Source organism: Astyanax mexicanus, chromosome 16, assembly GCF_023375975.1.
Source record: "Astyanax mexicanus isolate ESR-SI-001 chromosome 16, AstMex3_surface, whole genome shotgun sequence".
Taxonomy (NCBI): Eukaryota; Metazoa; Chordata; class Actinopteri; order Characiformes; family Acestrorhamphidae; genus Astyanax; species Astyanax mexicanus.
Window position 1 is genome coordinate 9448424 of NC_064423.1, and position 13349 is coordinate 9461772.

General features: G+C 38.4%; 1 protein-coding gene and 1 long non-coding RNA gene across 2 annotated transcripts in view; one reads left to right on the forward strand and one right to left on the reverse strand.

The window, feature by feature from the left end:
• LOC125782198 (uncharacterized) overlaps nt 1–13349 on the forward strand; it is a 374822-nt gene that overhangs the window by 146510 nt on the left and 214963 nt on the right. The window lies entirely within an intron of this gene.
• plekho2 (pleckstrin homology domain containing, family O member 2) overlaps nt 6797–13349 on the reverse strand; it is a 45423-nt gene continuing 38870 nt past the window's right edge. The window contains exon 6 of the mRNA XM_007260221.4: nt 6797–13188. Coding sequence (XP_007260283.3) covers nt 11398–13188 — 1791 coding nt within the window. The 3' untranslated portion in view covers nt 6797–11397. The remainder of the gene's footprint in view (nt 13189–13349) is intronic.

Consider the following 13349-nt stretch of genomic DNA (forward strand, 5'->3'; position numbering starts at 1 on the left):
CGCGCATCCGGGTCCTGCTGGAGCCGCCCCGCCCCTCTCCCCTTCCTCGCCTGAGCAAATACTCACGCGCACACACGCGCGCGCACACACACATGCATATATGCGCGCTCGCTCGCGCGGTTTGTGGTGAAAAGCCAGTGCAGCGGGAGTGTTTACAGAGCCCCACAACACAGCTGCGCTCAGATAAACAGACTCATACACTCACTACTCAAAGCTTTAGCTTTAGAGAGAGCTGGTTTAGGCTACATATAAAACACACTAAACTGAGGGAAAAGAACCTCCCAGCTCACTAACATTTTATTTAAAGTCAAGTCAAGTAGTTTTATTGTCAATACTGCATATGTACAGGACATACAGAGAATTGAAATTACGTTACTCTCCTTCCCAATTTTACAGCAAGTACAGATAATAGATATAATAAAGGAGAATGGGAGACACTATGTGTACAATACAGCAGGGACACAAATAGACATACATGAGACAAAAACAAGGTGCAGTGGTGTGGGGGAGGAATAGATATATAAATATAGGTAAATAAGTAAAAATAGATATATAATTATAAGGGGAGAGAGGTGCCAACAATCTTCTCAGCTGCTCTCACGATCCGCTGGAGGGCCCTGCGGCAGGATGCTGTGCAGGCCCCGTACCACACAAAGGTCTCATTCCATCGTTTTTTCATTCATTTGAAAATGTCTAGTTGTGGATAAAGGACAAAATGCTTTCAGAGAGATACAGATTTAGTTCTAAAGATATAGATAGCACTGAGTGGTAGGTAAAGTTAACCCTTAGACTTTGCTTAATGTGAGACTTCCAGTGTCACTCGGCCAGTGACACTGGCAAAAGGAATGTAATCAATGCCACATGGCGGCGTCACTCTCCAAAAATCTTTGGCGGGTTTCCTGTGCTATAATTGAGCACTCTTGCCACTTTTAGACTCTTTGGCCTGTTTCCGCACTACAACTGAGCACCCTCTCTGCTTTTGCACTCGTTGGTCCGTTTTCTACGCTACAGCTGAGCACTCTCGCCGCTTTTAGACTCTTTGACGGGTTTCTGCATTACAACTGCGCACTCTCATTGCTTTTAGACTCGTTGGCCCGTTTTCTGCGCTACAACTGCGCACTCTCGCAGCTTTTAGACTCGTTGTCCCGTTTTCCTGCGCTACAACTGTGCACTATCGCCGCTTTTAGACTCTTTGGCGGCTTTCCCGTGCTATAATTGAGCACTCTTGCCACTTTTAGGCTCTTTGGCCTGTTTCCACACTACAACTGAGCACCCACTCTGCTTTTGCACTCGTTGGCTCGTTTTCTATGCTACAACTGAGCACTCTCGCCTCTTTTAGACTCTTTGGCCCGTTTTTTGAGCTACCACTGTGCATTCTCGCCACATGTAGACTCTTTGGCGGGTTTCCTGTGCTACAGCTGCGCACTGTCGCCGCTTTTAGACTCTTTGGTCCATTTTCTGTTCCACAACTGAGCACTCTCTTCACTTTTAGACTCTTTGGCCCATTTTCTGTGCCACAACTGCGCATTCTCGCAGCATACAGACTCTTTGGTCTGTTTTTCGTGCTACAACTTCGCACTCTCGCCGTTTTTAGACTCTTTGGCCCATTTTATGTCACCAAGTGTTTAAACTTTGAATCTCACATTATAAAAACCTGCGGGCCAACTTTTATTGTATTTCTAAAATACCTCGCGGGCCACTCCAAAAAAGGAAAAGGTCCGCAAATGGCCTGCAGGCCGTAGTTTGAACACCCCTGCTCTAATAGCAGTGAGGTGCAGGTGGTTGACTGATCATCCACACCTAAAGCACAGTTGAACCTGAAAGGGCGCTGCAGAGGCGGAAATTACCACAATAAAAACATTTTTAAAGGTTAGGAAATGTTTCTAAAAATTATAAGCAGCACTGGTATGTTTCATTACTTTAAAGAAACACATTTCAGCTATTAATAAAAATATATATATATGGTTTAGAGTTTAGTGCCTCTTAGCTTTTGTACTATAGCCATGCTTAACAAAAAACAACATTCATTTGTGCAATACATTTTGGAAAAAGACATAATTAAATAATTTGATTTTATTTTTTTGTATTCATTTCTACTTTCTTATAAATGTCCACATTTCTTTATTCAGTTATTTCTGTATTTTTACTTTTCTGCATTTATTTAAAGGAGAACTCTGGTGTAAAATGGACTTTTGGTGTAGTAAAACATGATGTACTTACCATTGATGAACAGCACACCTTCGTTCTCCCACAGCAGCGTAATGGTGGCGCTCGGAGCTGAAGCTAGCATTATGGGATGTAAACAGTGTTTTTTAATAAGCTTCCTGTGCACTTTTTAAGTTATTAATATTAAGTTATTAATGGAGGTGTGCAGCTACTTAGAGCTGGATAACAGTGTAAAAAGCAATTTATCAGGACAAATTATGCCCCAAGTCACCCAGTCTGAAGGGTGTTTGGACAAACTGTTAAAATTTCTGGATCTCCGAATGCTGTGGGAGGGCGGAGGTGTTCTATTCATCATAGGTAAGTACTTTTTATCATGTTTTACTACACCAAAAGTTTATTTTACACCAGAGTTCTCATTTAACTCATCATTTCCACATTCTATTCTATTCATTGTTTCACTTAATTGTACATTTACATATGTACATTGTACATCTTTCCATAATTATTCATTTTCCTTTTTATATTTCTACTTTCACTAAGGTGTCACTCCGTAAGTAGTTCAGACACTGATATATATAAATATTTAAAAAATGTCATATACCAATTTAGAACTACACAACACTATTTACAGACTGGCACTTGAAATTCAGTATAGGACACTTGCAATTACTCGCCACTAGATGTCACCAGAACTGTAATTATGAATTTCCACCCTATAAACATGCACACAGAAATATATACATGGATAACTGTACAAATTAATTTAAACCACCAATGTAATTAAAGCATTTCCATGACCAAATGTATTAATCTATTACTTCATGATTTAATTGTGCATTTAGTTATTTGTCATTTCTTGTGTTCTTGAGCTGAGCCCTGAGCCCAGTCTAGGCCCACCTCTTAAGCTTCTCTTGTACGAAGGTGTGATCTGAAATGGTAAAATGGGTTTGGAAATCAGCAGCTAAGGGCATTCTACAATCTCTCATATTGCAGATGAGCAAACGCTTTATTAAATACATCTTTCAGACCAACTAGGATACATTCCAATGACATCTTGGAGACAAATGTGTGTTACCAGGGGCATTTCAGTCTACAAGTGTGGGCTACAGTTACAGATATTTACAGACCTGAGGTGACCAGTGTTGTAATTTAGCGACTATATGGTATATATTTTCTACAGAATATTGAAATCAAAACTAAATGTATTGGCCAGATAGTTTTAGGAGAGTTTAGCTGCAACCAGACAAACAGTTAGTTCCCCAATGCACAGTTTCAGTTCTGTGTCAGGTTAAGGGCATAGAGAGGAACCAATTCTTAAAACAGTGTTGAAGTGAACCTTCCCACATCCACCCACATCTACTAATTACTATCACATCCACACCCACAGACACAGTGGTGGACAGGCTGTTTAAGGTGCAGTGGCAAAGAAGGTTAGAATGAAAATTGCTTTTTACATTTTGTTGCATAATTGACAACAATTTACTTTGTCTTGTACCATCGAATACATTTAATCCCATTGTAAGCGATCCTATAGGGCACTACATAATATTTCATCCACTGTTGGGAAATTCATCATTAAAGGCAGGCCCAATGAAACAGGACAGGTGCACCCAGCAATTGCGTGGGGCCTCCCAGACAACAACAGGTTATAAATTGAATGCAATATAAACTGTGTGAGAGGCCGTTTACATTCTGTGAGGGTCACTGCAGGAAAGTACAACAACCCGGTTATGAGAATCGATAACTAGAACGGATAAAGCTACTAATTAACCGACATTAGTTTCACTTTCAAATCATGGAAACAACACACCAAAACCTCAACCTATCCTTTATATTTCACAATATTTTATTAATTTTATCACAATTTACATGTCCTTATTCATCTTAATTAATTTAACTAAGATTTATACGGTTATATTTGTCTCTGAACTCGGTGCAGAGCATTTTGCCTCTCTATCTTGGTCAAGCAACAAATATAACATTTCAGTAAAGATGGTAGTTTAGTATGTTTTATGCTGTTTGAACTTCACTTGATCTGACATCATTTATTATAAATTTTTGTGTTCTTTACCACAAGTGGAAATTACAAAACTTCTTATGCCCACATTTTCACCTGTTACTGAGACAAACCAGCCTTTCTATATTCACCATGCTGAATTATACCAGTTCTCAATGCTTAGCCTATGCCAAATGCCCTATGCCAGAAGTTCTCAAACTTTCTAAACCATATACCACCAATGACCAAACAAAACTTTCATGTTCCACCTACAAACCATTTCACAGGAACACACACATGCTTATTAAAAACAGAAAACTACATGTGTAATCTACACATATACCGGTCATAACTTTAGGAAAATGTTCTTTACTTGTGGTGTGGGGCTTGCATGCTTTTGCCATCTGTAAGTTAGTATGACTATGTAAGTTGTTTGATAAGTTATTGTTTCTGGGTAATACAATATTCCTGTTGAGACATCTCACAACAACAACAAGCTGTGAACTGCAGTGTTTACTACCTTATTACATCTCTGACCAATCAGAGGAGACAATGTGCTCACATGGTTTATTGGTGCTCGTTTAGGCTTGTGCCTGTGTGAAACCAAACCAAACAGAGGGAGAAACCCTCCAAATAAACAAACTCATCAACTGAAACCATACTCTCATCATAGAAACCAACTACAGGTGTGAAAACGGTGTAAATTAAATTCAAATTCAGAAATCCTTACAACCAAGATGCGATGTTCTCTCCTCTATCCAGTTTATCATGCATTCTTTCTTCCAGCGCCCCATGTTGTTCCCTCAAAAATACAATTATATACTAGTTTTTAAATTGACACTACTAATATAGATCTAATTATTCTTTTATATACATATAAATATCTACTTAAAATCTTTTTGATCATGATGATGATGATGTCATTAATGTGATTTATATATAATGCTGAATAATGTGCACACTTAAGAATCATACCACAATGCTGTCAGTAAAAATGGAAGTAGCTCAGAAACATGTCTGTTAATGGCAGATAAAAAAACACTAGAGGGTGCTGTGCTACAGCATAACTGAGGATCAGAACTGGACCGGACTTTAACAATCGATACTCAATATATTTTAAAATTGCAGGATCAGTGATCCATATCAGCATTACATATAAAATTACAATATAAGTATCATGTCTGTGTGGTAATCCCCAAATCATAGTGGAATGATTTGGGGATATATTATATTATAATATAACTCCTCTTTTTTTCATACTAAAGCAGACTCAGCCAATGAAGGCCTTCATAATAACATGATGAGACTTAACAGGTGAGTTAGAGCAGAATACCACTGAATGATGTGAACAGTCTGAACACTGACTGGCCATTTAAGTATCACAATACTGCGCACAGCATTCATTTACATTCACCACAAGAGTGTATTTCTGTTTTAGTTTCACATCCTTTTTAGTGACCAGGGAAGTTAAATTCTAGTAAATGCAGTGACACAACACTCACTCTGCTATGAAACGAAACCGATTTTACTCAACTGAGCTGAGTAACAATAATTTAAGTAAACAAAACTATAATTCTTAAAAAAAAACATTTTTTTAAAGTCATGTTAATCTACACAGATTCCTCTCCTGAAAACTGTTTATTTGGGTGAGTAAAGTGCTTCTGTTTATGTACAGTAAACTTATAATTCCAGATCTCCTCTAAAGCTGGGTGCAACAGCATTAACATTAACTGCTAGCACTAGCAGTAATTCTCAGTGACAGCGCTACCCTGAGAGTTCCGGTAAACCAGGGTGATATCAGCTAGCGGTTCATCTCAAATAGATTGTTTTACACGGTAAACACGCAGGCTAGAGTCCGATATACTCGCCTCTGAACGGCGAAAGATCTAGCGCTTTGCGTAGTTTAGCAACTAATGCAAATGCTGTTCCAGCAGTGATAGCCGGGGTTAGCAGCAGAATACAGGCAGATAATACTTATCACTGAACAGTGAGAGAACTAGTGCTTAGCATGGTTTGCGGCTAATGCTGCTTCAGCAGTGCTAGCAGGGTTAGCAGCAGGCTACAGGCCGATAATACTCACCTCTGAATGTGGAAAGAGCTAGCATTTAGCATGGTTAGCGACTACTGCTAATGTTGCTCCAGCAGTGCTAGCCGGGGTTAGCAGCAGGCTACAGGCCAATAATACTCATTTCTGAATGGCAAAAAAGCTAGCGTTTAGCATGGTTAGCAATTAATGCTAATGCTGCTCCAGCAGTGCTAGCCTGGGTTAGCAGTAGGACACATTCCGATAATACTTACGTCTGAATGACGAAAGAGCTAGCACTTAGCACGGTTAACGGCTAATGCTAATGCTGGATGGTCGGTCAGATCTTATTTTTTTATGGCTGTGTGAATGTTCCAAATCCATTTTTTACAGATTCTTTCACATTACACACAGATACAGATCACTTACATTTGTGAATGTGAACCTTCAAGATAACCAAATCTGACCTGAGCAAAAAAAATCGGATTTAAGCAATGTGGCTTGTATTGTGAACGTAGCCGTCCCCTTATCCTGTAAAGTTGTCATTTTGTATCTAATACAACAGTTTTGTGTGATAGTGTAAAAAAATAATTAAATACATATAAAACAGGTTGGAAGACATTTTTTTATTAATCCATGCTTGGCAAGCAATGTGTTACTTCTTTCCTGCATATTCAGTAGGCAATTAGAAAAACATATTAGTCCAGTTAGTAAACACAGTCATGGACAAATAATATATTACAGTATAAAATTATAATTATAGACCACCATACAGCTTTAACAGTTCAGTACAGTACAGTACAGCGGGTCTCTTATCTAAATCTGATATTAGGAAAACGACGAACAGGGACCGGAATGTCAGAACATTAATAACTTAAATATTAAGCAATTCATTGGTAGATTTGTTATTTACAAATTTATATTCAAACATGATAATAAAGCAAGCACAAATCTTTTACAAACGATGAAACAAATGAGCAAGAAAGCCGTACAATGAGAAAAACAGGACCTGGGAAAATACTATAGGTACTTTAAAAAGATTGACTACATTAATCTCTTTGTGAAACAGCTATTCACATTACAGATAAAAAAAAAAGAATTAGGCATTTTAAAGTGATTAAATTATTGTACAAATTGAGTTAATCATTGTTTTATTTAAATATACATTACTCCACAAAAGTTATAGGCACCTGTGAATATTGTTACTTATTATTACTTATAGTTATCCACATATTAACACCTGGTTTGTGGCAATTCACTTCTTAACCTCCTGAGACTCAAAAAATAGGTTTCAATATATATATATATATATATATTTGTGGTTGAAAAACATAAAAAAAAATCCTAAAATGTTGTTTGTTTATTCTTTATCATATGTCGATTCTACTGGCCATTGAGTCATGCTCAGTTTTAGAATATAGGGGGCATGTAATGGTATTTTATTAAATTTCATGTGGATTTTTGTTAACATTTCTTTTCATTTTATGTCTGTAAATATGGGAAGATGAAGAAAACAAATCAGAAAACGCTTCCTCCAGAGATTCAGAGCACATCATGCATGTTTTCTTGCTTTACAAAAACTTTCAAAAATGTAAAAAATACTAAAATTTGTTCTGCCTCATTTAAAATTACTGTACAATTCTAAAATGGTACAAAACTGAATCTCATTTTGAAGAAATAAATGCTCTTTTGTCTTTCTCATTGTCATGTCAAAAAAGCTGTGATTGACAGCAATTTAAAAAAGAAAGGCACTTTTTTTGTCATAACTAAGGTCTCTTTGGAAAGCCCATGATGTCTCTAGTCTTTACAGTAGAAACGTTCTTATTACTGAGAGAATGTACATTTTTAATAATAAGCTTAGGTGCCTAAAACCTCTGTACAGTACTTTTATTTGTGGATATTAATTTAGATCCTATAAACAATGCACATTGTATTTACTTGCAGAAAAACAGGATTAAAAGATTAAAAAATGGTTAAAAAAATATTCATTTACAAAGCTGTTAAAAATTATCAGTACAAAAAAAAGATATTTTTTTTTATTTACAACACATAGAAACAGCATGTTCAGCATGTGCCTCCACACCCAAACTGTAAAATGCAAAAAAGTGATCTACATACTAAAACAAGCAGGAAGTTGCTAGTTCCTGTGTACTATTCATAACCATGTAAACAAGGCTGGGTGAACACTTGCATCATATTAGGCGGGAGAGTGAGGGAGGCGGCCGAGAGCACATGAACTAATACTATTATCACTATTGCGTGGCTTTGCTTGTGCGCCAGCGTGTGCAACACTCTGCATTAAGGGGAATCGATTAGCAAGACTGTTAACATCTCTGCACAGTACGACTGATCAAATAACACAGTGAGGAGAGGGTATAGTCTACATGGACAAAAGTGTTGGGACACTGCTTAATTATTGACAATAAGGTGCATTTAAAATCCTTCAATTTTTCAAAAATCGACAGTGTACCTTATAATCCAGTGCACCTTATGTATGCATTCTTACAGTCAGGTATTTAAAAGCAGTAAAGCCACTTTGCTGAAGTGTTTTAAGGGTGAGTTTTTAGTGAAGTTTCTCCAGCACTAAGGCTGGGTGCAGCAGTATTAGCATTTGCTCTTAGACTGAGAACACTCAGCGTTAGACTTAGAACACTCAGGGTTTCTCAGTCTAACGCTATCAAGCGGCATTTGCATCCTGCTAGTGCTGACACCCTGGTTCCATACTGGTGTTGCTTTTCTTTATAATCCGGTCCGCCTTATGTATAAAAATAGTTCAGAAAATAGACTTTTATTGATATTGCACCTTATAATATGAGCTCTACTTATAATAGAGCTGTGGAGCAGTGAAACTGTGTTTTCTGGAATAATGAGGGGATGGGTGTAAATTAGAAATAAGGAAGGGTGGTGGTGATAAAACTTTTTGCAGCTGAGTGCAATCAAATCCTCACAGAATTCATTCAGAATCTAGCAGAAATTAGTCACTGGACAGTAGAGACAGTTACTACAACAAATTCTGGATAAATTATTTTGAATGAATGAGCAGGTGTCCCAACATTTCTATCCATATGATGTAAGTGCAATACCTTTGATCGATTATGTTTCCTAAGGCTGTAATCGGTTATCGTTATTTATGTATTTATTTACTATTTACATACTGGAATATTTTAAGCAAGGGACCTTATTTTAAAAATGATAAAAAATAGTAACATTTAACATGTACCGCTTGACAATTTAATTTAAAATCAATTTAGCAATCTTAAACTCTAATTTAATAAAATAATAAAATAATATTTTTTTACTCCTCTGTAGTTAATAATTTTAGTACACTAACATGCCAAATGTCATGAACCGTAGGACTTTTATTGTGTCCCATGGAAACTTAACAATGCTGCTCAGACCTGTGGGATATGCATGTGAGGCTCTTGCATTGAATTTGGATGTGACTTCTGCCAGAGTCGCTTGTCACATCGCATGGACAATCCTAGCCAGAAGCCGCCGGTCACAATCTTTACCACCCACCGTGTGTGTTATTGCCTTCTATGATGTATTGCCATTATTAATAGTGATACTCTATATCTATAAATCCATTCATTGTGGTTTATTTACATACTGCTGTCCTATGACTTTTGGCATGTCAGTGTACATCACTGGAAGTACAGATACATATAATTGTTTGCATATTTTATACTATTTTATACTATTCTCATGCTGATGTGAGGTTTGAATATATTGTGCATGAACTGGTGTAGCTGTCCATGGTTTTGTTCTATTCTTAGGAGATTCATCCAATCAAGTTCAACCCAATCCAAATATATCAGCCAAAAGATTAATGGGCTGTTTATACTGATATTTTGGCAAACCAGTATATAGTTGGGCTAAACAAGAATGTATTTCCATTCATTTATGTTGGGTCTGTAGTAGTTTAGTTGGGAACTGCCAAACTTACTTACAAACAAATTAACATATGCTGAGTGCCATTAATATCTATATTGCCATTATTACGCAAGCTACAAGCTACTCTAGTTTGGCACATACACAGAACAAGCATAACATTGTGACCACTTGTTTCTTCACCCATTATCCATTTTTCCACTGTAGTTCTAGAATTACAGACTTTATCTTTTCTCTTCTTCTTCCCTGCATACTTTATAATCCTCTCTTCAACCTGTTCTTCAATGGTCAGGACTCCACAGGACAGACCCCCACAGAGGTAATAGATATTTGGGTGGTGGGTTATTATTCTCAGTAGTGCAGTGAAACTGATTGGCATGGGGGTGGAGTGTTCATGAGTGTTTCGCTAGTACGATTGGATCAGATACAGCAGTGCTGCTGAAGGTTTTAAACACCTCAGTGTCACTGATGGACTAAGAATATTCCACCAACTAGGGCTGCAACGATTAGTCAAAATAATCGACAATGTCGATAATTACTTAAAATTTGTCGACTATAAATTTCACTGTCGACTAATCATAAATTTGTAGCAGTACCGCATTACACCGAGTGCTGGGGAAGGAAGTGCAATGGAAGATGGGTAAATATCTCACTCACACAGTTTACACTTAATTTAGTCTGTCTCTAAAAGTGCCCAAACACAACAGATTACATAATTACTCATTACTAAATATTAGTACTTTCCATGTTTAAATATCTAGTCATTTAAATGCCTTTTTAAATCTTCTCTAAACGTTTCTCTTCCTGACTTTTATTTATCTACAAGGTGAAGCAGCTGTAGGTAGGAGTGTGTAACTGTGGAGGACAGTGAGTGTTTAAACAGTGTTTAAAAACACCAGCAGCACTGCTGCATCTGATCTACGTTTTACCAGAACATGACCCGCCACTCAAGAAAAAATCCTCTGCTCTGTGGTGGTCCTGACAGTTGAAGAACAGGTTGAAAAGGAAAAAAAAATCAAATAATAGGTGTAGAAACAAGGATGATGTCATATTGTTATGCTTGGCTGGTTTGTATATACAGTTAGAATTTAAAGGCACAATTTAATCCATCATTTCTGGATTTGAACATATTTCAATGATCTGGTCAATTGGGCAGTAGTCCAGAAAAAAAGTGATATGGGACATAAATGCACTTGATCCTCCTTGAAAGAAGCAAACAAACAAACCAACAAATACCAAAAGGCAACACAAGTGAAGCACCTCTCAAGCATCTGCTAATAACCCAGTATTTCGCATTTTTTGAACATTTGAGCCTTTCTTATTACCAACTTGCTCTTTTGCTCTTGTTCTCAGCCTCTTTGAAACTCTTGGCTTCTTTTAAGAACTGGTCAGCTGTCTTTAGCTTCTCCATGGCAGTGGCCAGCAAAACCTCTGGGTCATTTTCCTCATCGCTGCTCGGTCCTATTTCACCCAGAAGCTTTCCTGTTTCTTTCATCTCTAGCGATACTTTCTGTCGCAAGTTCTTTATGTCTCTGTCTTGTGCCTCAACCTGAATATCGAGAAGGTCTCCTGTGGAGGATGACCTTGTCTTGGAGCTCCACGATGAGGCTGAGGTTGGTGCTGGGCTGGTGGACGAGCTCTCCACAGTGGTTTTGGACATAACAGACAGGATCGCTGGAGATGGGTCGCCCTTGCTTGGAACCTTGCTGTCGGACGACTCCAGATCATCCTCGCTGGTGTCGCCGTCTAGGCACTGGAGACTTCCCTGAAGTTTGTCTTCGGATGACGTAACTTGGTCACCACTTTCTGAGTCCTCGGCTGAGATCTGCCCACTATCTACAGACTTCTCTTCTGCTTCAGCTCCTGACACATCTTCAGACTCTTCAGTTGCTCCTTGATTACTCAGAGACAAAATCATAACCTTGCGTTCACCATCACCTTTGGCTTCCTGAAGGTCTGGTTTCGTCTCATTCTCATTCTTTCCAACTCCTTCAGATGAGGATGTGACAGTAGTGGGAAGCAGAACGCTGGTGGACACTGCAACACCACTCATCACACCACTGTCCTCAACTTTGACAGGTGGCTTCACAGGTTTCTTCTTGGGTGGAGCAGGGGGAACCTTTTTAACAGATTCTGGGGTTGAATGTGGAGTTAATTTGACTTCAACGGCAGGTTTTGCAGGTTCAGGAATTAATGGTTTTACATCAATCTGAGTGATGTCTAGATTCACAGACGTCTTAGAATCTTGTTTAGCAGAACCTTCATCTGAAGCTGTAGTAGGCGAGTCCCACATCACGCCTTGAGGCTTAGGGATGCTATTTGAGAGAGTGAAAGTTGGATCTTCTGTCTTTATGGTGTCTTCTTCTTTTTCTTTTTCTGCTGCTTCTTCTTTTTCTTCAGTTGCCTTCTCAGACTCAACACTGACGTTAACTTCCTCATCTTTTCCCTCTTGATCATCTTGACTGTCAGCGTCATCCTCTGAAGAACTTTCCTTATCCTTTAAAACAGGTGCTTGGCTCGGTTTCTTGTCTTTGGATGGTGGAGCAGGTGCAGGGGCTGTGGTCTTGGGTGAGGCAGATTCACCAGTCTCTGCTTCGTCAGTGCTTTCTGGAGCTGGACTTAACTCGCTTGGAGTAGGTGTTGCTTCAGACTCTACCCCGCTATCTGACGCATTCTCTTTAGTGGCATCTCCATTGTCTGAAATGCTGGGTTTGTTCTCTTTTGAGGGAGGCATTGGTGGTTTCTGAACTTTCTTCTCCTGCATCACCTCTCCTGGCTCCTCATCTTCCATATTTTGAGAGGGCTTCTTGTCCTTTGATGGCGGCATTGGTGGCATAATAGCATTCTTCTGAGGTGCTTCACTTTCCTCCTTTTCGCTGGGTTTCTTTTCCTTTGATGGAGGCATTGGTGGCTTCACAGCTTTCTTCTGAGGCGCGTCTTCTTTTTCTTCAGCCTCTTCTTGAATGTCATCGAAAGACTTCGCTGAAGACATTTGAGGTTTGATGTCTTTCTGTTCACTCTCTTCAGCACTTACTTTGTGTGTTCCATTCGGCATACTGTCGGCTTCATCCAGGTCCAGTTTCATAATTCCATCGGGTGAGATATTGGAAGCCTAATGAAACAAATTTCAGATGTAATTTTAAAATTTAGTGTCTTGTATGGTAAGGAATAAACAGCCTTGAAAACGTATTCAACCTCTTGAACTATCCCAGATTTTGTTACATTACACACACAAACGTATTACTAATGTAATTTATTAGGATTTTAGGTGAT